This window comes from Clarias gariepinus, chromosome 5 (genome assembly GCF_024256425.1).
Source record: "Clarias gariepinus isolate MV-2021 ecotype Netherlands chromosome 5, CGAR_prim_01v2, whole genome shotgun sequence".
Taxonomy (NCBI): Eukaryota; Metazoa; Chordata; class Actinopteri; order Siluriformes; family Clariidae; genus Clarias; species Clarias gariepinus.
In genome coordinates this window covers 19,478,312-19,506,113 of record NC_071104.1, presented here as the reverse complement: position 1 = coordinate 19,506,113, position 27,802 = coordinate 19,478,312, and the positions used below count along the sequence as shown (strand labels likewise).

The 27,802-nt window shown below is 36.9% G+C and overlaps 2 protein-coding genes across 6 annotated transcripts in view; one reads left to right on the top strand and one right to left on the bottom strand.

Annotated features, from left to right (window-relative positions):
• pdia5 (protein disulfide isomerase family A, member 5) overlaps window positions 1–27,802 on the bottom strand; it is a 91,039-nt gene that overhangs the window by 46,448 nt on the left and 16,789 nt on the right. The window contains exon 1 of one of the 2 annotated variants that reach the window (XM_053495928.1): window positions 7,355–7,455. The exons of the other annotated variant lie outside the window; for it this stretch is intronic. Within the exon in view, the coding sequence (XP_053351903.1) occupies window positions 7,355–7,420 (66 nt within the window). The 5' untranslated portion in view covers window positions 7,421–7,455. Of the gene's footprint in view, window positions 1–7,354; window positions 7,456–27,802 lie in introns of those variants that run through there. 2 annotated transcript variants of the gene reach the window in all.
• sema5ba (sema domain, seven thrombospondin repeats (type 1 and type 1-like), transmembrane domain (TM) and short cytoplasmic domain, (semaphorin) 5Ba) overlaps window positions 8,072–27,802 on the top strand; it is a 102,486-nt gene continuing 82,755 nt past the window's right edge. For all 4 annotated transcript variants that reach the window (XM_053495927.1, XM_053495926.1, XM_053495924.1 and 1 more), the window contains exon 1: window positions 8,072–8,187. The gene's annotated coding sequence lies outside the window, so the exon portion shown is untranslated. The remainder of the gene's footprint in view (window positions 8,188–27,802) is intronic.

The window sequence follows — 27,802 nt, the reverse complement described above, 5'->3', positions numbered from 1 at the left end:
CTTTACAACGTTAACTAATATTGACATTTCCAGCTTTCATTTCAAGCATGCACATCGCCATGTGCACTACGTAGGGGGTTAGAGAGGTATTTGGGATTTAAAGGACAACACTGAGGGATTTGCGTTAGCCAAAGAACAAGACTGATGGGGTTCAGAGCTGATTTCGAATGACTTGGAAGCGAAGTGTTGTGTAATAACGTTATGTTGTGACAATGTTATGAGGTGTGTTTCCTCGCTGTAAGTGCTTCTGTGACTGGATCTGAATGTAGGTTTTGGCACTGGTATCTGGTAAGTGACATTCCTTTTGCCGTTCAGAAGTAGGCGGGAATACAGAATGCATTCCGTTTTCATTAAAAGAAACTACTAAGGCATGTGTGAAATCATTACACTATGTCCCACTATTTGTTACAGAAGCTTAATTACAACAGCTGGGGACCCAGAAATGTTAATATCAGGAAACTCCAGCAGGGATATTTAAGCATGTTATTATCAGGGACAAACAAGCATGTCACCTGTGAGATACAGGGAACCAATGAATCATGCTGGTGTTGTTACTGACGCAGACCCACTGATGAGCTTAGTCCTGCCTAGTGACAGATTGAGACAAGCTCCATCTTTTCACTCATTTAAAAAGCATGCACATCCTCACGGATCCATGGAGAGAAGGGCCGGGGGCAAATCACCTCCAAATTGGCTGCATTCGACAAACTATTCTTGGATAAGCTCTCTATAGAGTCATTACATTTTGAAAAAAAAAATGTCATTAGAAAATTTTGCCACACACAGAGGCCTACAGGACCTCCTGCGAGGGTTGTTTTACATAAATTACAGACTACTTTCCAAATCTTACATTCATACAGGAGACTTTAACCAGAGATTGATGGCCTCTACAGATGTACAACCAATGCTAACGTGGAAACATTTTAGCACATAAAAATAACCTTAGCTTAAAAGCATGGGCCTGGTGGCTCCGTGCTTACAACATAAATGTGTATGTCCCTGTGTATATATATATATATATATATATATATATATATATACATACACACACACACACAGTAGCGCAAGTTACATGCTCCAAGTTTTCGTCTGATTTACTTTGCTTACAATGTGGAGGCCAGTGAATGTGAAAATTATTCGTTGTCTTGTTGTAATAACAATAATATAAATAATAATAAGTATTTTTATTATCACCATTATCATCATCATTTGATGATATGCCACTATTGTTATTTTCAAAGCACAAAAGTTTTGGAATCCGAAAAATGGTTTTCCAAAATTCCTTTTTTTTTAACCTGAATTTTGCACGCACCCTTATGAAACTTATATTGAAGGCCAGGTCTCCCAAGCACAATGAAACGAAAATAACCTCTAAAACGAAAATACATTCTTTTTTTAGGTGTGAGCATAATAATTCTTTTTGGACCAGTCTTAAAATACTTTGCTTCCCTGGCATGCCGAAGGCCTCAAAACTCTACTACTTTGGCAAAATCATGTTAATCAAAAATAATTCACCCCTTCAAAAATGTAGCTGCAATCAGTGAAAGAGTCACTCCATAGAATTTAATGGGGTTAATAAAGTGCACACACACTGAATAAATGCTCTCTCAAACAATCCAAGAACCAACTTTCTTCCACCTACGCAGCCTCTGATATATGGTAAAGAATCACAGGGGTGATGTTGGCATTACCGTTAAACCTTGTTAAGTTCTCCTGTGAGTTTTGTGAGTGGAGGGAGGGGCAGCTGCAGCGAGTGACCCAAGCCATGACCCCTCATTGCGCTCCTACTTCACAATTTCTTCAGGAATTTTATTCAGTTCATTATTATATTATAGTATTGCTTGAATCCATGAGAAACCATAGTATAGTATATAAACATATAAAATTAACGTGCATGCCCAGTCAGCAGTCAGGTCTATGTCAGACACATGCGACAAGTACAGTATGGTCTTTAGCTCTAGTGAATGATGTATACAAAAAGTATGTCTATGTATATAGATCCTAAATTGTTTAAGAATGGTAAATACACTATCAACAGCAAATAGTCCAATAATTTTTCTTTTTACTTTTGCTACTTTTAAATATAGGATATTTAAAAACATTATTTGTACTTTTTGCTACTGGTGATAGTACTGTTACGATTTTTGCAGAACTCAATGAACCCTTTTTCTTGACAGAGTTAACAGGTAGTACGTCATTCATGTTATAAAATACCACTGCAACAAAAGTAAACTTGGGGTTTTATTCCCAAATCCAAGTGTTTGAACACTGTAAACTGTTCCCTGCCGTTTACAAAGTAAACCTTTGTACTTTTAAAGGAGTTAGACTACAAGTGTCAGTTTTAGATTATTCAACATACAGACATTCATTTATTACATCTAAAATACTGACTATAAACTTCATTGTTTGAAAAAGAAAATATACATCACTCATCGGACTACCTACAGTAGCATGTTGCTAACAAAACCTCAACCCCAATTTTCCCAGTTTGTCTCTCAAACACCTCAAAGTCAAAACATAATCATGTAAATCTCCTCAGACGTTAGCGCTTAGGATAGAATGCTAAATTATATTTTAAACAAGCCTGTTTATCTGAATTTTCAAACCTGTCCAATCTCTAACTCTGAAGTGAAATTTAAATGATTTTGCTACAAGTCCTCAGCGGTGTGCTGTCTATTCTATTAATTCACCTTACCTGACATACAGTAATGGTGAGGATTACCCAGAACTCACTGATGAGTTATACAGCTATATAAGAGTTAAAGCTAGACTGCATTTACTCAGATCAAAACACGTACTGAACCGAATGTCATGCGTCATTCACACACTACAGGCAATTTGGGAACAATAAATAAGCCTAATCTGCATGTCTTTGGAATGTGGGAGAAAACTGAAATACCCAGAGGAAACCCAGCATGCAAAGGAACAACATGCAAACTCCATGCACACAGACCTGAGAAGGAAATCAAACCCTGGAGGTGCAAGGCGACACTACTAAGCCACCATGCCACCTGTCTTGTTTCAAATAGTATGAATTTGAACATGCTTACTTCTAGACCCCTAAAGTATACAGTTGATTAACTGACTTTGTGTTGATCTCAGCATCAGTATATAGACTCTAACATATAAGAAATTCCCTGCACAGTTTTATTACTAACATGAAAGGCAAACTTCAAAGGAACAAAATAATTTATCAGCCCAAAAGAACATGAAATACTTCATTATAGAACTGAAAATGATTAGGTATGCTGTAGACTGCATACTAAAATAAAATATGAAATGCCAACACGCAGCACCCACGCTATGCCTTTATTACTGTTAACTCAAAAGCAACATACATAATTAAAAAGCACATTCCACCTCTGTCCATACGGTTAATCAAGTGGAGTTTATCCCTCTTAGATCCACAGATCCCTCTAGACTTTTCGTAGCACATAAATGACCTGATCATATAATGGCATCAAGCTGGATGGCATATGTTGCTTCTGATAGACTTAAATTTTAACAGGCGATTTTAAATGCAATTTCAGGCATGTGTCTTTGGAAAGAAAATACAAGTAAAGATGGCTAAATAGATCGGATGTTTGTTTTTTGCACAAATGCAAAGTTAAAATAGCAATATAAATATGCAGCTCTTCTTTCCAACCAGTTGAATAGACTACAGTCCCACCCACTAATCACATAAAACTGTGACTTGGCCTCTCTGGCAAGAGAAGTTTGTGTTTGGACTGACTGCTGCTTTAGCTGAAAAAGCACACATTTTGTTTTCAAGTTTCCACTGTGTCGCTGTAGCAAAGAATCAAAAATCCCAATTACTATGGCCAAAAAAGAGATGGTGAGTCATAGTGATCGTAGTGCGAGTGTTTGTCAGAGCCGCATTCCTGCCCCAGGCACACGACATTGATTAAATGATGGGGTGACAGTTCAGCAGGCTGGAGTCATGGAGGAAGATGGCAGCATGTTGTAATTAGAGCAACGGCAAGGCTCTGCACCAGGTGAATCACATCGCCTCTCCACATGACCTCAATGATGCCCTCAACAAGAAAGCCTGGAGCCATGCCTTAGAATTTGTCCCAGACAAAACCTGAGTGTTTCCAACCTGAAGTGCAGAGGTCACCAAGCCAGCATTTGGCAGCTAATACAACAAATGATTCTCCAGCTCAGAAGGTCATGAAACCATATTTCAAGTTAAGGAGTTATTTGCTGGTTGTAAGAAACACAACTCATGCAAGGTGTATAAAAAATAACTCAGAACTTGAAAAACTGAATCAAAATGAAAAACAATTAGACATAGTATGTAAGAATGTGAAGTCACCTTAAATTATTTTGAACAGCGTATTTTCTTTAAAAAAAAAGAAAAAAAAGAAAAAGAAACTCGCCAGGAAAGGAAAATGGCAGACCCATTACTGTCTGTAGATCGTCATGTCTCATACCAGTCACAAAAGCAACCCATTTGCTTTTCACCAAGCAGCCTTATTCAATGTGGGCATTATCCTAATGATGCTGCTGCTGCTTTCACAAGGCTGTCAGTGTTATAACAATCCACAAAGCGGTACAAAGAACGAGAGTCCTGATCACATCCCGCCGATCGATGCAAAGTGAAACAAACAGACTGAATATGCTGCGTGCTGTGTAGCACTGATCTGTCACTGGCGAGAGTGCGGATTATAATGCAAAAAAACCTGAAAACACATCCGTGCTGCATTTCAGCCTTTCTGGCCTGTTATTCACTGCTTAAGCACCTAGCATTCTGCCACTGCGATTCCTGGTGGATCTGGCCGTGTTTACATTGTTCAGAATTTTCCTCCCTTGAACTTCAATAGAGCAGCAGCTTCAGCAATTATTAACAAAAAAAAGCAAACATGCACTTCACAGACCAACAGAATATAAAATGCAAGAGGGAAAAAAAAACCCGTCTGTAACATTCTGCCAGGAGGAACTGATCTGTGTAAACCTGCCAATTCCTTCCGTCAGAAATATTCATCAAAATGAGCAAGCTGCCATATCAAATACAGGGAAGAAAATGCGAGACAAAGAGTGCAGTGAGAAAGAATTAGATCACTAATGTTATCCTTATACGGATTATGAGAGGAAAACACATATCCCTTGGCTTCATGTTTAAGTAGATAGTCTACAAAATGCTTTAGATCAATTGTTGTCCTATATGTAGATTTATTGAGTTGTGCAAAGATAACATTATGTATTAGAGAATAGGGAAAATTAGATTTTAAATCATGAATTTCATTTATGATATATAATTATTACATTTATAATAAAGATGCATCACTCGATCAGCTAGTGACCGGGATTGGCTGTTTTTCAGGTTGATTAGCCATGACTGATCATGTTCGACATAACCATTCCTGTACCAAGTGTACGAGCTTCTGAGAGAAACACATTTTATGCCCGCACATTATCAAAAGTTGTGCATGTTCAAAAGCCTCCGATCTGCCCTTTCCTCCGAACGCTGCAAGCGAATTTGTCTCAAAACTCTTACACCATTCTCAAAACACCATGTGTGCTAAATAGTCTTAAAACAAACACAAGTGTAATATAACTTTTTTGTTTACTTTAATTTGAAGTTAAATATTAACCTCATGTGTTTGAAGTATGATTGCATTGTTTAAATGCTGCCCTTGGTTTTTAAGTGAGAAAATCGATGTTATAGAAATGGGCTACTCACTCAAGTTCACTTCAAGCTGTGAATAAAGCTAAATTATTAAACCTTGAGTTATGACTCACCTTTTTATGTTTTTTAAGGGTTTAGGATATTAACATTGTAATAAAAATGGGGGAAAAATATTGGGATATTTTCTAAATCTAGATTTTTAAAAATAAAATATACTCCTGTTTTTTCGAGAAAAGGCTAGACTAGACTTTAAAAAAATAAACATCAATTTATTTTTTTTAAACAATCATAATTATTTGAGGTTTGATATTACAAACTTATAGCCTTTCTAACAACTCTGACAACGATCCAACCCTCATATGAAGAATGTGGCTCAGATCACTGGTCAGGATCTGTTTGAAATTTGTACATGCCTTTTTTTTTAGGCTACTAAGACTTGTAAAAGCTGCTTACAGGGCGGCAACCTGTTTAAAGCGCCAAGGGATGCACTGATTCAGCACAAACCGACTGACGTTTCATCAAACACCTCTATTTTCCTTCTAAGTAATGAGCCAAACAACTTGGTCAGGGAGGGGCTTTGGCTCTGCCTCCAACGACACGCTGCACTCTGGGGATAAATTATAGGCACCACTGGAGGATGAGCCAGGCTTTACATGCTTAATGGAAAACACTGTGCTGAGTGAAAGGACGGTGATCACTGGCAGTGGAACTTCTGTTAAATGAGTAATTGAGCTGAAAGCAAGATGGTGGTGCTGTTGCTGGTGGTAGTGAGGGCTCAATGGAGATTAAGAAAGCTGAATATTGCTTTGACTAGCATGAGCATTAAAGGCAAATCCAGGGGCACTAGGGTACACAAACCAGTTCCTGCTTGTGCACACACTTCTACTGTCCCACTGCTCTGAAGGTAGCACCTTTGTTTGCACTGGCTGCTACAAAACAGGATGTGAAAAAGGAAATAGCATGGGGAATAGAACCGGACTGACAGGGCGAGGAAGTTAAACCAGTGAAAGCTTCAAATATTTTTACTCCTTGGCAGTTGGAAAGGTTTAATTAATTAATCAACATGATGCCATGATACACTGTTTAGTATGATAGTACCCAGTTTCGAAGGCCATGTCTGCATTTCTCCTTCCCTCTGACACAGTGCAGCTGACTTCAAAGTAACAAAGATCACAAAGTAAAGTTATAAGAAGTCGTGATAAATCAGAGCTTAACTGTCACATGACTGTTTGACTTGTAGCCAGTACTGTGTGTGACTGTCCGTGCTCTAAGTGTGAACTAATTCAACAAGCTCTCACACTACTCCCACACGCAGTGCACGGAGGAAACATGCAGCAGCCTCAATGTAAATCTGTAGCCGCAAAGCATTCCTAATAAATACATATATTTGTGTGTGTGTATGTGTGTGTGTGTGTGTGTGTTTCCCCACGAGTGCACCGGTCTCAGCGGCGATTTTCAATCTTCAAGGCATGCAATAAACATATCAATATATCAGTCAATGCACATGAGTCACGCACGCAGTGCCTGTATGAACGATCCAACGGTCAGATTAATGGTAGGTCTCAAGTTCAGCCTCCAATGCTCTCTCTCTCTCTCTCTCTCTCTCTCTCGAGCTTTCAACTTCGAGCGGCAGCCTGAAGCCCGACATTTTTGCCATGAGCAAAATGCAACATGAACCGACATGAAAAAAAATCTACACACGGCGGGCATCTTAATATTACTCACCATACATAAGAATATATACATTGCAAGCTCTCTCCTAGGTCTCCCGAATCGGGTCCAAGAAGCCATGATGCCGCTGCCACGTCTAGTTGCGCATGCGCACATTCCACTTTCCTGAAAGCCCTTGCGAGAGTGCAGAGCATGCGCGGAAATGTAGTTCCTCAATAGTGACTGTTATTTTCTTGCCATGTTTATTACTTTGGTTAAAATATAGATCCCCTGATGACGGTAGGCGTTTCTGATAAATTTAAACGTGTTGGAACAATCTTTTTTTTTTAAGTTTCAAAAAAAAAATAGTTAATGTAAAGGGCTTAGATTTAGGAAGTGTGTTTTGAGGGTTTTTTTGTTTGTTTTTTTTACACAAAAAAAATCATATCAGTTTATGAGTATTTAAAAAGATTCAGCATGGACACCCCAAACAGTTAATCAATTGCTATGGAAACTCATAGATTTATAGGAGCAAACTATCTAGCTTTCGTAGGGGGGATAACCTAACCAAATAATTTGTACTGACGCGAACGTTTATAACTGCCGGCGTGTAATTATTAAAATATATAATGCGCACAGTGTTAAAAGTATGGAGCGTCTTGTCGCGGAGTTGCGGTGATAAATGTGTGATGTGTTGCTGCACGCCGCCGCTTGTCCCCCTTTCGGTTTGAATTTGAACTGCTCTTATAGTAGCCTGCGCTCGCGAGCGCACACAGCGCAGTGAAGCAGCTGCAGGTATAGCGGTGTGAGTCGCTCACTGCACAGGGATAGATACACTGTTCACCAGCCAGAGCACGGACAGCGCCATTTATGCAGAGACTTTACAGCTTATCGAGGGATAACCAAAGGTAAAAACATTAAATGTTTCTATTTTTATTCGCGATATCTGTAATGAAGTGTTTGGAAACTCTTCTATAGAGCAGCTGGTTTGTGGAACTTCTTCATCAGGGTTTAGAGTTATGCCAAAGTGAATACCCATGAGTGTATACACTGTTTATCTCCGACTAGGCATTCTTCAAAGAACACGAATAGATTGAACTAAAACAAACAAACAAAAACATTGAAAGGCTTGGTGTAATAGGGTGTTATTGTTGAGGTGTGTGTTTGTGGTTTGTGAAGTGGACACATGGCTTGGTTAGGGCTGTGTGCTCTTGTTTATAAAGCACTGCCATCAATTATTGAACTTTCTTCCACGTTTTTCCCCTTCTTTCTATCACAGTTTTTTTTACTCTCTCATTATAAAACCTTATTTACTTCTAATTCTACTCCCCAGCTAAAGTAATTAGTCTTCTTCAACAATGCGCGAAAGGAGTGGGCGAATGCAGACAGCGTCTCTTTTATCCCGTTACAGATTTACTTGCAACTCACGTTTCGTCCTGAGATCAGAGGGTTTTTTTCTTCTTTCCTCACGTTTCCAAATGCTGCTCTTTTCTTAATCAGTAATTATTTGCGAGATTTTTGCAAAATTTTTCGGAATTTACAGCCTGATTAGTTTACAGTCAATGCGAAAATAACGATCATGTCAGTGTGTGTGTGTGTGTGTGTGTGTGTGTTAGAGAGAAATGAGCTGGACTGTCACCAGAACTCGACCTCCTGTTATTTTCAGCATCGCGCACGTGCGTTATTGTGTTGTTCTCTACCAGGTTTACTGCAGTCCGTCAAGCCTCCTGTTCTGATAACACGCTTATGCTTTTTGTGCAATTGCACTTCGACGCAGGTGGATTTCAACCAAATAAACTCGACGTTGAAGAGCCTTAGTAGTAAGGACGAACCCACAATAACACCCAGAGAGCATGCAGTAGATGTGCACCGAGCAGCCTTGGAAAAGCAGACACAACAGGACTTCTGACAGACAAATCAGAAAGACAGACAAATCAGAAAGAAAAAAAAGAACAGTACAGTATGAGAATTGGAAAAAAAAAAAGAAAATTGATAAATAGTCCTTGTTTTGTTTTTTTTTTTTACTAAAGGGAGAATAAATCATTATTGGTCTAAGAAGCAGACTGTTTCTAAGGGATTTTTATGATTTTATAGCAGTTATTGTTAGGATTGTTAGCTCTTTCTTTCTTTCATTCTTTTTTTCTCGGACATGTGTTTTGCTTTTCACTGCACTTGCAATCAGCCTGCAAGTTCTCCCTGAACAAAAGTGACAGAAAATAAATGCAAAGGTTTTCTTTCCAGCCCCCCACCACACAAAATGACACCATTAATACAACTTAAACTGCAAGACCAATCAACCAAATGAATATTTGTTTGAGTGATATATGAGTACTATTTGGGATGTCCGTGCTGAATCTTTTTAGATACTTGTAATCTGATTATTTGTGAATAATATCAGCAGCAACTGAACTATAAAGAGTACAGATTTTAATATATATATATATATATACCTTTTATCATATTGCAAACCTGTTCACATTTTGTTTGCAAATCCTGAAATGCTCAAATCTAGGCAAGAATAAAATAACTGAATAAATCCCTTTTTTGTTTTACCTATGATGTTATGTTGAAAATGTCACTGCCATTGTTCTCTTTCTGTCTAGACACACCACACCATTCCCGTCATGTGATCATCTGTATATGTTCCTAAATGATTTCTGAATGGTTCTTGCTGATCACACGAGGATAAAAACTACTTGAATGTAATAGTGCAGCTTGGGCAAAAACAAAGCCATCTGAATGACTCAAGTAGAGATTGGGATTTGAGGGTCGGTAGGGGGCACTGTTGGGTGGTTGTATTGACCTGTATAGATTTTGAAGTCTGAAAGTGATGAGCATCCATGGTCACCAAGGAACACATGGGATCTCATTATGCGGAAACCCTATAAACATGCATCAGGAGATTAAGATCTGACCATATATCTGTTCATTACAATGACCATACGTCAGAATTTTTTCTTTTAGAACATGTGTGTCTGGAAATCCAACGTGATCTGCATAGATTTTGCTGGGTTTCTGCTTAGGTAGATTGAAATGTTTGCTCTAAAATAACTCCTTTTTGATCCTCACATATTGAAACTTCAGCGCGTCTTTCATTTAAGTGTAAATGAGATATTAAAGACTGGCGATGTACAAATTATAGGATGAAAACCTGAGCAGTAATTTACACTTCACATGGTTCTATCAATATTTATGTAGTCTCATTCACGGTTCTTAATGAATGGTGCGGTAACAGCCGCTCACTGATTCAGTCTCGGTGCTCCTCTGGTTACGGTGCTTCCGGTACGAGAAGACTCATTCATCATTTGTTTAGAAACTCTCATGTCAGAGTACGTGAGCAAGATTTAGCAATTTGAAGCATGTCATACATGTTTTTTTCTCTTTTTTTTCTGATAGTATTTAAATAATCACATCACATTGTTTCTATTAAAGCGATTAAACTAATAACGTTTCAGGAAGTTTCAATTGTGCCATGACTCATACAGCTGAACACAGTTGACTATAGATTTTCTTCAGATTCATATTGAACTATTGTGTGCATGTTTAAATGTCAGGTGCTTTCACAACAATGACGTCATTTTGTCCAAGTTCTTTAAAGCTTGTATTTGTTTAGCCTATTGCTTACTGGTAATATTGTATAAGCATATGCATGCGCCAGTTGATTTAAGCATGTCCTTGGTTCCTGAGGCCTCTTTTTCAAATGTAAAACAGGGTTTTCATCCATAATGAACTTATGAGAGCTTTCCTCTGTTTAAAACGCACTGATTAAGGTTCTCTCAATGCAAACAATGAACAGCCCAGAGCCTTCTCAGAGCAGCGATAACAGTTAAGATGCATCCATAGAAACAGAGCAGGAAAGTAAAAACCTGTCTTAAAGTCTGGCAGTAAATAATTTCGACAAATTAATAAAATCTTGTGAAGAAAAGGCTCAGTGACCCTCACCAGAGTTTCAATGGCTCATATTTAAAATGTGTCAAATGAATTATTTCTGACATTGAGACATCAATCGAGCGAGGACAACATGAATAAAATTTTAATGGAGGGGAACTTGATCTGACAGACACTAACTCTAGACTTTGTTAAGTTTTAAGAAGACAGACTCAGTGGCTTGGTGCAATCAGTCATGTAGTCAAACATGACTGCTCTCTTCTTCCAAAAAAACATTTACTTGCCATGATTCTAAACATCCTGACATCATGTGAGTTATAATCATTGTTGCAGTATTAGCCTCTGTCATTTGGTGAACATTTGATGTGTTACAGTGTGTCTGTTTTGTCTATCACATTAATATTTGTTGTACTATATCTTGGTTATGAGACATGTGTCCTTAGGTTGCATAGGTTCTGATGTCATCTAATGATCCGTTTTTTGCATTTGTCATTTGATGTTCATGGTAAATTTTAAAGGGGTGAGTGTTAGAAAACACCTTTTTTACTAGCTTATAATGTTTACAAAAGAAACAAATCTTTCCCTTGTAGGCATGGCGTCGTCTCTTGCAAGCTGTTATCATTCAAGCGCATTTGGTGCTCTGCCATTCAGGCCAAGCAAGGTTATAATTCATAGGTTGTTTGTTTCATCACATCCAGGGGCAGTGTAATATAAAAGACAATAAAAAAAAACTGTGACCTGCTAGTGAATGCTTATGCTTTTTTTCCAGACTGATTTAACTTGACTTGATGTCGTTTTGATTGGTGCAGTTCACACATTTGACCCTAATTTGTTCTTTCAACATAAATAGGTTAGGAATAAATTAAGGTTACAGTCATTGTTTTCACAGACTACATAAAAAATTATTCTATTGGTATGTGTGCTCTCTCTCTCTCACCCATATATGGAGAGAAAGAGAGGGAGACTATAGATATGCCATTCCTCCAAAATGAAAAAAGAAAACAGAAGCTCTGTCATCTCTGATTTATTTTCACTTAACAGATTTTAGAAAGGCCATCATTCACAATAACTAACTAATGAGAAGGTCTGAAGAGATTTACAGTGTTTTGAAAACTTTGGAAAGCATTCAATTCGAGCATCGCCATGCTTCACTAAAGATGCTGACATTTGTGTTGTTTCTTCGGAGTACAGCAAATCATGACATTTTCCCCACCCTTTTACCGAATCATGTTAGTAGCGAGTTCTCGTGCTAGTGGAAGCTCTGAAGCTTCAGGGTTGTCCTCCAGTTTGTTGGGAATTTAATGAATCCTTATCATTATTCTGTCTTCCATCAAGGCTAAAAAAAGATGGAAGAGCTGTGCCTTTGGCTGTTTTTCAAGAGAATTGAATGCCACGCTGTCTTTTGTTTGGCTTTGTTCTGCAGCTGGGAATGGAGTGGCAGATTGGGGGGAATTGAATGTTTGCCAAACAGTTGAGGGCCTTGATTTGGAAAAAATCTAGCTGTACACTAAAAATAACAAGATAGGAGGAGATCAAATTATTGTCTGGGTCCATTCAGCCCTGTTGAGCCAAGGCTGCATATTGTTTACGAGCGTGCGTCTGTGTGTAGCACAGATAGACAACTACTGTATGCCTTCCTCAGGCACTGAAATGTGATCTATCATATTACTGAACTGATCAAAGTTTTCACGCTTACTAACACTGTATTATTATTGCAGTTAAAGAGGCTCCATTTATCTTCAGTATACTATTCTTGTGTATTTTTAGTGAATTAGTGAAAAATAGAAACAATTTAAGATAAAAAAAATGTATGAAACATTCTTGTCATAAAATTTTGCCATGGCTGTATACTGATCAAGATGCTCACTTTGTGGATTGTGCTTAAATAAAGCACCACGATAAAGCTTATAAATTTTCACACTTATACACAGTATGTACCTGCAAACATTAGTCATACAGTAGCAGTAACAAAGATCTTTATAACATTTTTTTTATTACTGTATGTATAGCAGGAGACATTTTGGAATGTTTGGACACAAATTTGGGTTTATTTTCTACATTCTAGACTAAACTATGAAATAACACAATGAAATTGCGTATTAGGTAATTGAGTAACAACAACAACAACAATCAGTTGTTATTTTATTTTATGTCAACTGTTCTGAAAAAGTGCATTTGCAAAACCCATCAAGCACCATGATGAAACTGGCTCTCATGAAGACCATCGCAGGAAGGCATGACCAGTGCCTAGTAGCAGACACATCTCAATATCTGTTTGAAAGAAAATGATTGCATATTTTCAATGCCTTCAGCATTGTTTTACAGACTATAAAAAAAAAAAAATTAGAACAGACCATGAAATTAGAAAGAGTGTCCAAAGTTTTGACTGGTTGTGTATAATGGAATCTAATATAGTCATATTGCATAATTAAACAATTTAACCACTAATTATATCTTTTCTAATAATAAAAGCAAAAATATGTGTAATTTGTTCTTCTTCTTTTTAACCAATCCACCTTTTAAAATACCCTCAGATTGATTTTCTCCCATGAAAGAAGTTAATGTTTAATTTGCATAATGTGCTTAAATCATTACAAACTATTGATGTGAATCACTGTCGGTACGCATAATCAGAAACAAATTATATCAGTTTCTTTTTTTAATGGCAAATGATTCTTAATACTTCTTGGCCTATTTCGTTTAAACGATTTTACCTAAGTGCTGCTTAAAAATAATTGTAATAATAATGCTATTCAGTATATTATACATCTTTGTTAGTTGTATTGATTGTATTTAAGCTGATTTGAATAACAGGACAGATACAGAATTTCTTCCTAAACTAAAAAGAGGACAATGCGGTTCTCTGTTTATAATTCCATTTGAATCATTTTGGAAAGCGTAGTCTTCTGTTTTTGGATTTGTAAAGCTGGTTCATGCACTGCACTTGTAAAGGAAGGATGACGTGATGGCATGCATCTTTTCCTCAATATTGTTTTCGGTTCAGTGCTAGGAAGATTCAATGAGGAGATGGGAATAGGGGTAGAGACCAAAATACTCCCACAGTCGATTTACCCATTGTGGGGGAGGGACACTATTCCCATTGATGGTGTTGATGGTGAAGCCCCCAAGAGCTGGAGAAAGGGGATCCATTCAGTGCAATGGGCGGCTCTACGCTACTATGGGAGATGGGTGTTACAGCTTTTGTGGTGCACGGTGGGAACATTGTCCTTATTCCAGTGATTTAATACTGCCAGGTTTAAGCAGCTTTACTCTGCCTCCTGACTAGAAGAGACTGAGGGTTGCCCCCTTAATCATTACTATGAGGTAGGAAGTAAGCATCCCAAAGAAACAATTTATTCCCTTGGTAGGTTTTCCCTTTTCTCTGTGTAAACTGAATATTGACTTTGCTCGTTCTCTGGAACATTCATTATCTCATTAGTAGTGGAACAAATATGTTGTCCAAACTAGAAAAAATATGCTGAATTAGCCGAATGGACAATAACACCTAAAATTATTTTAGAAATGGAAGAAAAACAAAACAGCCTATTTAGGTTAACAAACCAGTAGCCTACTGTATATATTCTGAACATGTTGAAAGCAAAAAATTTGATGACATCTGCCAAATCTTTGGAAACAATAGTTTAATTATAAGCCACACTGCTATGATTTTCTCCCATGATTTTTGGTGTAATGTGTAAAAATGAGTAAATGTGTAAAAATGAATGCAAAACTGCTGAACATGGATCAGCAAGCACCTGGCAGGAAGGATTGCATTAAATAACGTCTTCCTGTAAAATAAACTGTGATCTATACAGACATGCAAGAAGTAAATAAGCACCCATAGGTTTGTATTAAAATGTATGCTCTAAAATATTTTACATTTTCTACAAGATTTAGGTATAAACCCTCACCAGATTGACCAACCATGCGGCCTCATTTGAAAATAAGAATCAGAAAAGAAGGAAACAAATAACAGTCATAATAATGGCACCACATTTTGGTGCTAACATTCTATCATAAAACTATCGGTATTTATTAACATCTTGTGCATCTTTGTAAATTGGGAACTTTACTGAGATCGACAACTTCACCAAGTGTCAGAGAACTACAAATGACATCATGGATTGCGGTCAGGTGAGACCAATTAAACACCTCAACACACTGGTATGTACCGTGTGGTCCAAAAGCCACTGGTCATCAGTTCCAAAACTTGCCAGAATACTGTGGTGCAAAGGCTAGTTGTCTTCGCCAGGAGTCTTATACTTGGGAGTCTTTCAGCAAGATAATCACGCCAAACATACAGTACTGCCCTCCTGGAAAAACATAGTCTGAAAAGCGAAGCAATTTGTTATCTATATTATATGATGCTAGTACTTTACTTTAGGGATGCACCATTACCACTTTTTATTAGACCAAATGTGAGTACAAGTGCTTCCTTTTGGATACTTGACGATATTGAGTATCGATAGCTGCACCTGCCAGTGCCCCAAAGCATATGGAAGCATATCTTCAAATGCACCTGCTAATGCTTTCTTAGTGTGAACCCTAAGAAACCCTGTTTTGCATATAGAACAGCAATACACAGAGTATTTTATGCAATTATGCTTACTGGAAAAGCCATATACTATTATATATCTGATCGTTATAATTAACAGAAAATACATTCTGTTGGACAGAAATCACCTCCTTTCCCTTCATGCATGCTTTGTGGTCCTTCAGTACCATGGCATTTGCAAAACAACAACATTTTCACATTATTACTGAAGTCGCAAAACGAACGACGTCCAATATATTTTACATTTAAAGGAAGACATTTAATAGATATTTAATAAAAAGTAAAAAAAAAAAAAAAACACAAAATCCCCATCTATAAAGGAGGACATCCAATTGCCACCAATGTCACCATTTGAAATGCAATGATAAATATTTTAGAAAATAGTAGCTTTGCTAGCACTTTGTGTCATGTGGGGACATTTCATTTTAATGCACAAGCAGATGTTTATATAATGCTGTTGCCCATTTGTGTACAGTATTTCAAACGTAATAAAAAGTTGTAGCTCACCTTCACTTTTGTCACTACTGTAACAGAATACAGCCTGACCAAGAGATGTGCTATTAAGCTACATTAGCATGAAAGACTAGAGAGAGAGAGAGATGCATTGCAAGCTAGCGCATCAAATTAACCTTACATTTACTTTCTGAAACTAGAGGAGAAATCACAAGCTGACCCAGTTGCTGTTTCTGCAGTTCACTTTGATGGTGTTTTTTCCCTTCACAACCAGCAAGATAGTTCCACTTCAAGTTTTCATCAAAGTTGTCAATATTGACATCACTTTGACACAAGGGGGATCAGGGTTTGTGTAGTGTGTGCCTGGTTGTGCTGTCAGTGCAGAAATGTTAAAAGTATTGTACAATACAAGCGGATTAGCGCAACATTATATTATTATATATATATTATGGTATTGATATCTATTCATCTACTTTACTTACTTACTGTATATCATAGGATCTGATATTTTCACTCGCTGCTTCTTAACAAAATAGAATTTCTACACCAATTTAAAATACAGTACCAATTATGAGTTAACTGGAGAATAATATTTCATCCTTTGGTGTTGTTCAGCCTTTGACCCCATTAATCATTCAGCTGCACACATTTATACATGATCCATGGGAAAAACTACACAATGCTAAAAATAAAATTCCATAAAAACATTGATAATTTTTTGAGCAGTAAAGTATACCAAAATATTAAAGACTTAATTATATGTATTGTATTTAGTCCTGTAATATGTAGCCTAAAACATGGCCCGGGTATTTGCAACATCAATCTGATCAGAGAAATAAGAATACAATTATTTTATTGTGCACATAGCTCTGACTGCCATGGCCAATATTTACAAGAAGCCAGAAGCTTACTGCTATCAGCTATTACTGAGCCAGATTACATGCCGCACTGTAATTAAGCTCATTCTGTGTATCTTAAACAGCACATGAAATGGTCACATCATTTTAGAAAGACAGCTAGCTAAATTTTAAGATCTGGTTGAAGGGAAAAGGAAGCTACGGGTAATCTCAAGGAGCCACAACATTTAAAATAGTGGCTTACAGTATCTGAAGCTGAAGAGTGTCTTTAGGGCTGTTTGACTCACCAATCCTACAAACCGTCACTAATAACGCACAAAAACAAAACTGTGCATTTTATAGCTTTACAAATTTTTATAAACATGCGGCATCATCATCAGATCCATATCCAGGGTTGCATCACTCTTACATACACAAATTTGTACTAGAAAAATAATAAAAAACACACCCTAAAGGTACCACCAGCTGTCCTGAGTCCTCTAGCTCAACATTATCTTAACGCTATAAAATAGCCAAACATCATTTACAGTACCATTTACTAGCTTCCTAACAAATTTGAGAATTAATAAAAGCCTTACTTGTTTAGCAAGTAATTTCTTACTTTGTAAAACACTTTTTCATATTCTTGCTCATGTCTTTGTTTCTTATACTCCCACGTCCCTGCTTCCTGTCAAGTTATGGCATGATGTTGATTGATATATTGTATATAATGTGTACATACAAATTTCTTCCAATTTTGATCAGAGACCCCTGCAAAGCACTTACAAGAAGACTATTACAGGCTTGTTAGGGCAACTCAAAACAGCTCAAGACTGCCATATTAAAGAGCACTTGTTAATAAAAAAATAATAATCCTACACTCTGGTGCTTTAATTATGGGAGATTAATGAGGCAGGTTAATGCTTTTTTTTAATACTCCTTCTTTTATACCATGGCAGCATGTTGGAGCAGGGATATTGATTTTTGATGGAAATTTGAAAAGCACCAAATAAACCTAACTCCTACTCAAAAACTGCAGGGCAGTGATTTCTTTTTAAAAGTGCCAGATCATGTAAACACCTCTGCTCTAAAATGAGATATTAATAGCGCTTTGCATAGAGTCATGTTGAATACAGCAAGCTGACTACAGGCAAAATCCTGCTCTTGTCAGATAGAGGGTGAGTCAGCTCGAGTCACTTTCCAGGTGCATTCACACAGAGATTTAACTATTGCCTTCTTTTCTCTGCTTCAATTACGCATTTTGCTCAGAGCCTCTGTGCTCCTTTCTGTTCATTATTATTCGCATACCCCGAGAATCTAAAAATGCTTCCCAAGTGAACTGAAAAGGTCATGCTAAATCTGACTGGATTTTAGTAGATCACCATGGTCACTCTAATATAACCAAAAAGCTGTGACCAGGTGATGAGACTGTCAGATGTATAGTGTTGTATGGCTTAAACTTCATAGTTCTATGGAGTAGCTCATGCTTCAGTAGTATGGAGTCCCTTGTCTTGCGTAAAGGTTTTGCATGATGCTTCTTCTTCTTCAGCATTGTTTTTCCCATGTTTTGCATGATGCTTTTTCTTCTTCAGCATTGTTTTTCCCATGTTTAGCATCCCGATTAATCCTTTCCATCGGTCTTGTTAACATGATCGGCAGCGGTTTCTATAGTGATAAGTAGCTCTCTGCAGAGGCACAAAGATCGGTCTCGAATGCAGACCCAGACAGACCTCAGCGTGACAGTGATTAATACCCGTTTCAAAACGCCGGCCTAAATACAGGCTATCTTCTCATCAACTATAATGCAAATCTCATATTGCACTCGGGATTATTTTACAAATGAGTGCTCAGCGAAGTGCTCCGGGGCATCTATTAGATGCTGATTGATAAGAAAAAACTATTTATATATGGTAAATTTTAATTGATCTGAATGGACTTGTTGAGAGACTTTATAATTTACACAATTGGCAATTGTCATTGCTCTGCTTTTGGCACTTGCAGCATCACAACCTGCCAGTTTCCCAAATGATTAAGACTTACTCGATAATGGCACTTTGAGAACTACTGCTTGAATTTTTATGGAGTATTCATTTATTTAGAAACCAGATAAAACCTTTTGCATGCATTGTATGGTTCATAGTAAAGTAGCTTCCTTTTTAGATGTTTTTCAGAATAGGAGCTGTTTGGTGTGATTTTCACACACAATAAGATATTTACAAGGCGAACCGCTGCATCTGCTTGACAATGATAAGGAGTGATCTCAATCTTGTCCTATGTTAGATACAGTAGTATATGAATTTTGAACAGAATGAATTGGCTTAAGGTAGTATGTTTTCTTGTGAAATGACACTAATTTCACTTGAGGAAAGCAATAATAAGAATTTTGAGCTACGTACCTCTGTATAGAATGGTGACTTTTTCTTTACTGTAGCTTCTCCACCTGGGACCATGGGAACCAAGCAGACAAAACAAAATAAATAAATGGATATTTGAACAAATATAAAAATTCTAATAATGATAATACAACTAATAATTAAAAAAAAACACTTCCAAATAGTTACAGTAACTTATCACTTTACGGTTGGGAAATTCTGTGTTGTGGTGGTGTATATATATTTGGGAATCACGAGTGGTCACCTGATACAATATTATCGCGATACCTCTGTGCCGATTTATATTGTGATTCTGTTAGTATACCGATTTTATAAATATGCAGTACATTTTATCAGTAGCCCTACAATTTTAAACAAACTGTGCACAACCCTCAACGTGTAGGATTATAGAGGAACTGCAACATTTTGACAGTACCTTTTAAATAGGATGACAGTCAAATGACATTTTGATATAGTTTGGATATAATCCAAATCCCAATCTCTGTGGGAGGAGAGTTGAGACACGCATCTTTTCTCAATTGAAAAATTCAGTATGGATGGGAAAGAAGGGAAATGTTTTTGAATCTGGAAAAATCTTAGTGTGAGTGTGGTGAATTGTAGATCCTTGAAATTTCGCCAGACCTGAGCCCTGTCATTGTTTGTAAGTATAGAGAGTGAAGGTTAAAAAAGGTGTTGTTTTTTTGTGGATGGTACCTAAGAAAGAGGGTTCGGTCTATTTGTACTGTGGTCTGTCCTGGTAACTTTTATTCATATTAAACACAAGACACAGAGGTAGTACAGACCAGTTGGCCTGGTTGCATTTTGTCTGGCGTATATGTGTGTTTTTAAAGGTGATGTTTTATATAACATGCTTTATGTATCCCGTGTGGCTATGTACTGTAGACAGTGTGAGTCATATACTGCTCAGACAGCCCATCTGACACTATATATATTGAAAAAATAAATTTGCTTGATTACACATATTTACAATCTCTGAGGAGCTTGGTTACATTTGAAATATATTTTAGCTTTTTTTCTATACAATATCTGTACAGTATATTTGAAATACTTTGTTATTTTTAAGGTATGAATGATTATTTTTCCCTCCAGTGTGACAGCACACAGTAATTAATAACTCATTCCAGTAATATCAGTGCACATATATAAAATGAAGCTCTGGGCGAATTCCAAGCTCTATTACATCTGTTTATTGAATTTAAGATTTCATTATGGATACAAAGAGGATACAGTTATCAGCTGTTGGCTAGTTTAAATTGATGTACCCTTAAGATGCAAAGAGCACTCGAACTGAATGCACACTGAAGATTGAGCAGAACATTTTCAGCATTCAATCCACACAGCGTAGCGGCAATACTTAGCTAAGAACAGAAGAGGTATGTGCTCTCTAGAGATCTGCCATTTAATGGGCTAGAGCACTTTTAGAAAAATGAGTTATGTCCTGTTTTTCCATGAAGCTTTGTAGAAGACGGTACTTCCTAAACTAGCGTTGTATTTGTATATCTCAGTGCTCATGTACAATATGCACACCCACAGGTCTGCTCACTACTCATCACTCCCACACTAGCCACACTTCTACCGCCTAACATTTGGAAAAATATATTTATCAATTGTTTATAATTTACCCACAAAAATGTTCATGTTCCTGGTCAGATTTAATGCTTCATACAGACTGTTAAAACTGCTGTTTCTTCATTTGAAGTTAGCAGTGAGCAGTAAAAATTTGTACTGTTTATACCCAAATATCATGCACATTAACAAATTTTGTTGAATTGCTGGTATAAATGTCTATAGAATTTTATCATTTTTAAGCCACATGAATATTTTCTAGGAAAAATATTTCACACACACACACATATATATATATATATATATATATATATATATATATATATATACATATATAATATATATATATATATATATATATATATATATATATATATAAGGAAATATCATATCATATATTATATAATATAATATTATTATATATTATGTATAAAATATAGATTATTCTGCCAATAGGTAAATATCCACGTGAAAGGGGCTTAAAGCCTGCTGTGTGATGGATGTCCTTGACCTCCAATGCTACTGCTTCTAATTTGGAGAGCCTGTAGAGACTTAGCTCAGCACACACTGAGTTCGAGTTTGATCCATCCTGCCAGGAGGTAGTTGAGAGACGCAAGGTCCACATTCTCCCTCTTTTCCCCTCCACCCCATCCCTTCTGTTAACAGTAAATGCCTTTTTGCTGGCGTCATGCCCAGCCATACTCGGCAGTTTACAATGCCACATCAGTACACACTTTGAATTTGCTTTTGCAAATTCATATTTATCAGGGCTTCGAAAATGACAGCAGTGTAGCCATTGGGATCAGAGTGAAATAACAAGACGTAAAAAGGGGGCTTGTTAAATGGTTATGATCGATTTTTGCTGCCATTATATTGTTTGTATTGTATTTATTTATTGTATTTATAAAACTTTTGTTGTAACTGCCAGCTTCCATTTAAATGTATTTTTGTGGCTGTGCTGTGAGCAAAACAACAATGTAGCCTAAGAATCGGACTGTTTGTGCTAAATAAGCACCTGCTTTAATAGAATGAGATGGATGCAGTCATTTTTAAAGTCTGCACAATTTGTTAATGAGAGAGTTGTCTAGACTTGGCTAGACAATTTTTCTTTTTCTTTTTTCTACCCAATCTCACCCAGCATCATGTTGTTGATCAAACTCAGCATGGTAGTAGTTTTGTTGTGGTATCATGCAGCAGGTGGCTTCCCAGTTCATGCCAACAGTTGCCACAATTTGGGCTGTGTGCTAGTAGTGGCCCAAGGCCACAGGCCGTCTGTGACTCTGGCCTTTTTCCAGTTTCCCTTCCCTCCAACTCACTAGACCGCACAGAGGCTTGCTGCTTATTGCCCCTGGATCTCTGCCACTAATGAGGACTAGACTTCACGAGATTTATCTGCATGTAAATACTTGTTTGAGCTCCCATCAATTATCTCCTGCTAGCATCTGCCCTCTGAAGTCTTCATGATGATGCGGCGAACAATGTCTCCTAAATGCTGTTCCCCATGCCAGCTCTTGCCATTTAACACAGTTCTGATCACAGCAGGCCACTTCCCTACACATCAAATTTAAGGAATTGAAAGTACATTACCTAGGCCACATTTTTCAGCATACATGTACAGTATCACATTAATATAGCCCATACACTCCATGTTTGTTAAATTAAATTAAAATGTTCGTGCTAGAAGTGTTACGGTCACATTGAACCAGTGAAATTTTGTTAAACCTTTAACCTAGGTACATTACACAACCAAGTTACAGTATTAATCCTTAAAATCCAATGTAGCTGAAAACCAATTGATATAAGACCAGTTGTGGTTTTACAACTTAGCTATTTTACATTGATCCAATGAGTTTTTCTTTTTAAATACTGTGTTAAAATGATAAAATGTGACTCCCAAAATGTTGTACATATTTATATTTTATTTAACCAATGAAATTTTCCAGTAGGTCTAAAATAACTGTCAAATTAATGTTATGTATTTGTCTAAAAGTACATTGCTGCATTATTATTATTGTTTTTTTTTTTGTCTGCTCTATGATACTGTGGTTATCATAGAGCTGGTTTAATCTCTTAAACATTGTTGTTTATATTAACATGCTTTTATTAATAAACATTTAAGCATCATGTAATTTAAATTTAACTATAAAGTTATAACTTTCCACTCACCTACTTACATACAATAATGGTCAAAAAACATTTCTTTAAATTTATCATGTAAAAAAAAAAAAAACGATATCCTACAAAACCAGTAAGCATTATTTGTCGTAAAGACATTTTACCAAGTGGTTATTCATATTTATAATCCACTTTTTTATTTTCCAGTTGCATACAAGAAATGTTCAGAAAATTCCTCAGTGTAATCTAGATGTTTTAGTTTAAGGACTTGGTCTGAGAGTGTCTGTTTGTCCAGTTAAAAAAAAAAAAAAAGTGTTTCAAAGGTGTATTAAAGAGGGATTGGGTAGCTTAGGGAATACATTTTATCTGTGAGCACTTCACAGGCACTGGCTGCTGTCTGGATGTTTTGGTGCAACTTATCTTTTTCAGTTCCACTTTTTCCAGGGGGTACAAAAGCCCGCAACCCTCTCCACAGGCCATAAATTGGCCCAGGATCATTTGTTCCTTAGCATTTTCTGCCTGGTCACTGGTCGCTGGAGATCATAGAATGCAAAAAAACACAAACATTGTGTGTTTGAGAGAAAAAAAAAAGCATATAGTACACTATATTTCCAAAAACTACATATTACATTTGACAAAATTACTACACAGTACATTACATTTTTACATTAGAAATCTAATGTAAAGTTCTACTTATGATTAAACTGGCCTTCCCATGCTTAGTTTTAGTTTTGGTTAACACAAATTATCTGCGAAACTATCAAAATAATCACAACTAAACCTAGCACCAACCTTACCTCAGCTTAATCATAAGTTCCAACTTCGACTGACGCAGTTATGAATTGACGTCTGCTCTTCTCCTCCTTCCAGGCAACTTGTACTACATTGACCAGCTCTACCCATCTTCTAATGTAAATTAATGTTAAAATAATGTTAGAAAATAATCCTGTATCTGTCTGGCTTAACATTAGCATCACCAATATTATCTAACTGATTCCTGAGTGCTGAAAGTGCAGAGAGCAGGTGGTAGTCTGTGACACAGTTCTGTTGGTTTAAGCAGATTTTAAGCAGTTTAAGTTGGTTTAGAGCTGAAACTGAGACACGAGGGAGTTAAGAACAATGTACAGAAAGCTTCAGGATAATGTTTTATTAGCTAACAAAATCCTAAATGGCACCTAGCTTAAAAGTGATTTTAAGCTTTCACTTGCAGCAGTCCATAAACACTTACTTTCTTTCAGTTACAAAAATCCCCAGGCACAGTTCAAGCTCCACAGCTTCCATTATTACTCCATTACCTAACATTACACTGTTTAGCCAGCTAGCAAACCACTGTTGATTTAACTTGGATGTAGGTCTGTAACAAGGTTTCTAACAAAGTTATTAAAGCGAGTTTTAATAGCTCTTTAGTGCTGGTAGCATTTAGATAGTGTAATGTCCAGTGTAATGTTTGTCCAGTCTTTGTTTTTATCATTTTCCATGTTCAGTGTTGTACATTAATGATACATCTAAACTATGAAGGAACATGTTCATTTTTAGGAAACAAAAAATGAAAATGTTTTATATTTTATTTTCATTTTAGTAAGGGTGGGTACAGAGTCAATTAAGTAAAGATAAAAGACAGTCCATCATTACTTTAAGAAATGAAGATCAGTCAATCTGAAAAATCGCAAAACTTTGACTGTATGCCCAAGTATAATTACTAAAACCATTAAACACTATGATGAAACTGGCTCTCGTAAGGACTGGCCCAGGAAAAGAAGTCTAAGCAGCTACCTCTGCAGACGGTTATTAGAATGACCAGTCTCAGAAACCGCAGATGAACAGCACCTCAGAATAAAGTCCACATAAATGTTTCTCAGAGTTTCACCGGCAGACATATTTTAACATCCACTGTTCAGATTTGACTGCATAATTTAGGCCTTCGTAGTCAATAAATTACAGCATAGAAACCGTCAAGGATGGATGATCTACATCCTACTCTTCGGCGAAAGAACAACAACCAGAGGAGACTTGCTTGGGCCAAGAAACACTAGGAATGGACAAATTAGATGATCAAAAAATCTAATTTTTGATTTTTGGTTCTAACAGTTATGGTTTTACAGTATGTCTTTGTTAGACATAGAGAGTGTGAACAGACGCTTCCTGAATGTTAGCTGTGAAACATGGAAGAAGGGATGTGATAGTGTGGGGGCTTTACCGGTGATACAGTTGGTGACTTAGTCAAAATTAAGGGCACACTTATCCAGCATGGCTAACACACTATTTTGTAGTAACATGCCATCCCATCTGATTTACCCATTTGTTTTTCAACAGGACAATGACCCCAAACACACCTCTAGAGCTGTTCTCACCACCAATACAAAGTTTTTACCATTGTATTAGTGCTCAAAAGTTTTCATACCCTGTAAAAGAAATTGTTAAACATTGCCATTTATTAGATAGAGGTCATAGGAATTTATCAATTATTACGCATTGTTTTGGATTCCTTGTTTTGGATTCCTTTTTACAACCTAATAATAACTGAAATAAACAAATAACCCTAATTAAAAGTTTACATATTCTTGAATGTTTGATCACATTATAAAAATACGTTGACAGTTTCTTAGCTCATCAGGTGATGCACTGACTTGGCTGGATACTGCACCATGGGGAAGACAAAACTGCCAAAGGACCTACAATAAGATCCTGAACTTTATAAAGCAGGTAAAGGATATAAAAACATATCCCAACACTTTAAAATGCCAGTCAGTACTGTTTAAACTCTGATAAAGAGGTGGAAAATAAGAGGTTCTGTTGTAACTCAGCCATGGTCAGGTAAACCAAGAAAAAATTCACTCACTACTGCCAGAAGAATTGTTCGGGACACAAAGAAAAACCCACAAACAACTTTTTAGAGAAATACAGGGTGCTCTGGAAAAATATGGTGATGTAGTTTCAAGAAGCACAATAAGGAGGTGCTTGAACGCAAATGACCTGCATGGTTGAGTAGCCAGGAGAAAGCTGTTACTGCGCTCATTAAAAGGCACACAAAAAGGCCCGCTTGCAATACGCCAGACAGCACCTAGACAAGCCTCACAGCTTCTGGAGCAGAGTCATTTGGAGTGATGAGACCAAAATTGTGCTTTATAGTCACAACCATAAACGTTACATTTGAAGAGAAAAAGTACGCCATCCCCACTGTAAAGCATGGTGATGGATCTTTTATCTTTCGTGGCTAGTGGCACAGGGAAGTTTGGTGGCAATATGAATGTAGCATTTTAATAGCAAATACTGGCAGACAATTTGCATTCTTCAGCACGAAAGCTGCGCGTGGGCTGCTCTTGGATGTTCCAACCTGTCCATTATTCAAAGCACAAGGCCAAGTTTGCCCCTTCAGTGGCTACAGCAGAAAAAGGTGAAGGTTCTGGAGTGGCCATCACAGTCTCCTGACCTCAGAATTTATGAGCCACTTGGGAGGAGATCTCAAACGTGCAGTTCATACAAGAAAACCAAAAAAGTACAGAAACTGGAGGCATTTTGCCTAAAACAATGGGCAGCTATACCACCTGAGGGAATTAAGGACCTCATGCGCAATTACAAAAGACTGCATGCCATTTCAATGCTAAAGGAGGCAATACAAGAAATAAAGAACTAAAGGTATGCAAGCTTTTGAACAGGGATTATTTTTGCTTTTTTCCCCCTTATTGTCATGTCTTGTTTGATTGTGCCATTCTGTTATGCCTTACGTATGAGTCCTATTAAATAAATTAGTTTTGCCTTCTCACTCAGGTTTTCTTTAAATTCTCTCAAGGTATGGAAACTTTTGAGCACAACTGTATAATGTTATAAATAAAGAAAAAGCAATGAATAATATAATATATTGAATTATTTGTCATGTGTACTTTACAGCACAATGAAATAATTTTTCTCATATCCCAGTTAGGAAACTGGGGTCAGGGCACAGGGTCAGCCAGCTTATAGAGTAGATAGGGTTAAGGGCCTTGCTCAAAGGCTCAAAGGTGGCAACTTAGAAGTGCTGGGGCTCGAACCCCTGAACTTCCAATCAGTAATCCAGTAACCCACAGTCTTACAGTAATTGTTTGAGTCACCACTACCCTATAGGAAGGTGCATCCAAACATTTGACTGTTAGTGTATGTGTATACATAAATATATAGTATTGACTAAAAAGCACACATAATTATCAACATTATTCAAAAATATTGACCAAATTTAGAAATTTGGAAGGTAAAAGAACTGAAGTTGCCAATAATTCTAAAACATTCACAGCCGCAGCATGATGTCATGTCTCTCACAGGCACAGCAGGCGGTCGCAGGAAACAAACTCAAATATCAGTCATTAATGCAAGGAACTGTTCCCACTTTAGATGTCCAATCTGGGGGATTTTACACTTATTAAATAAAGACATACGTATACTGTATAACTGTATTACATTTAAATGTACTGAGAATAACTTATTTATGGTCTCCGAATTCTGAAGCTCCTTCTGTATACTGCAGTGGGAAAGACAGGACAACTAGCTAGAATTACTGTCATTGGCCAGAAGCAAGCAAGGATCAAGAATTGTCTTAAAAAGACAGTATTTCCTCCCCTCAGGCAGTGATTTGATTTCATTAATTAATTTAGCACAATTTCTGGATTCTTTCCTTTTTTTTTAAGTAATCTATAGTTTGAGCCTTTTAGCAGTGCAATTAACACTATATTAAACATTACCAGTG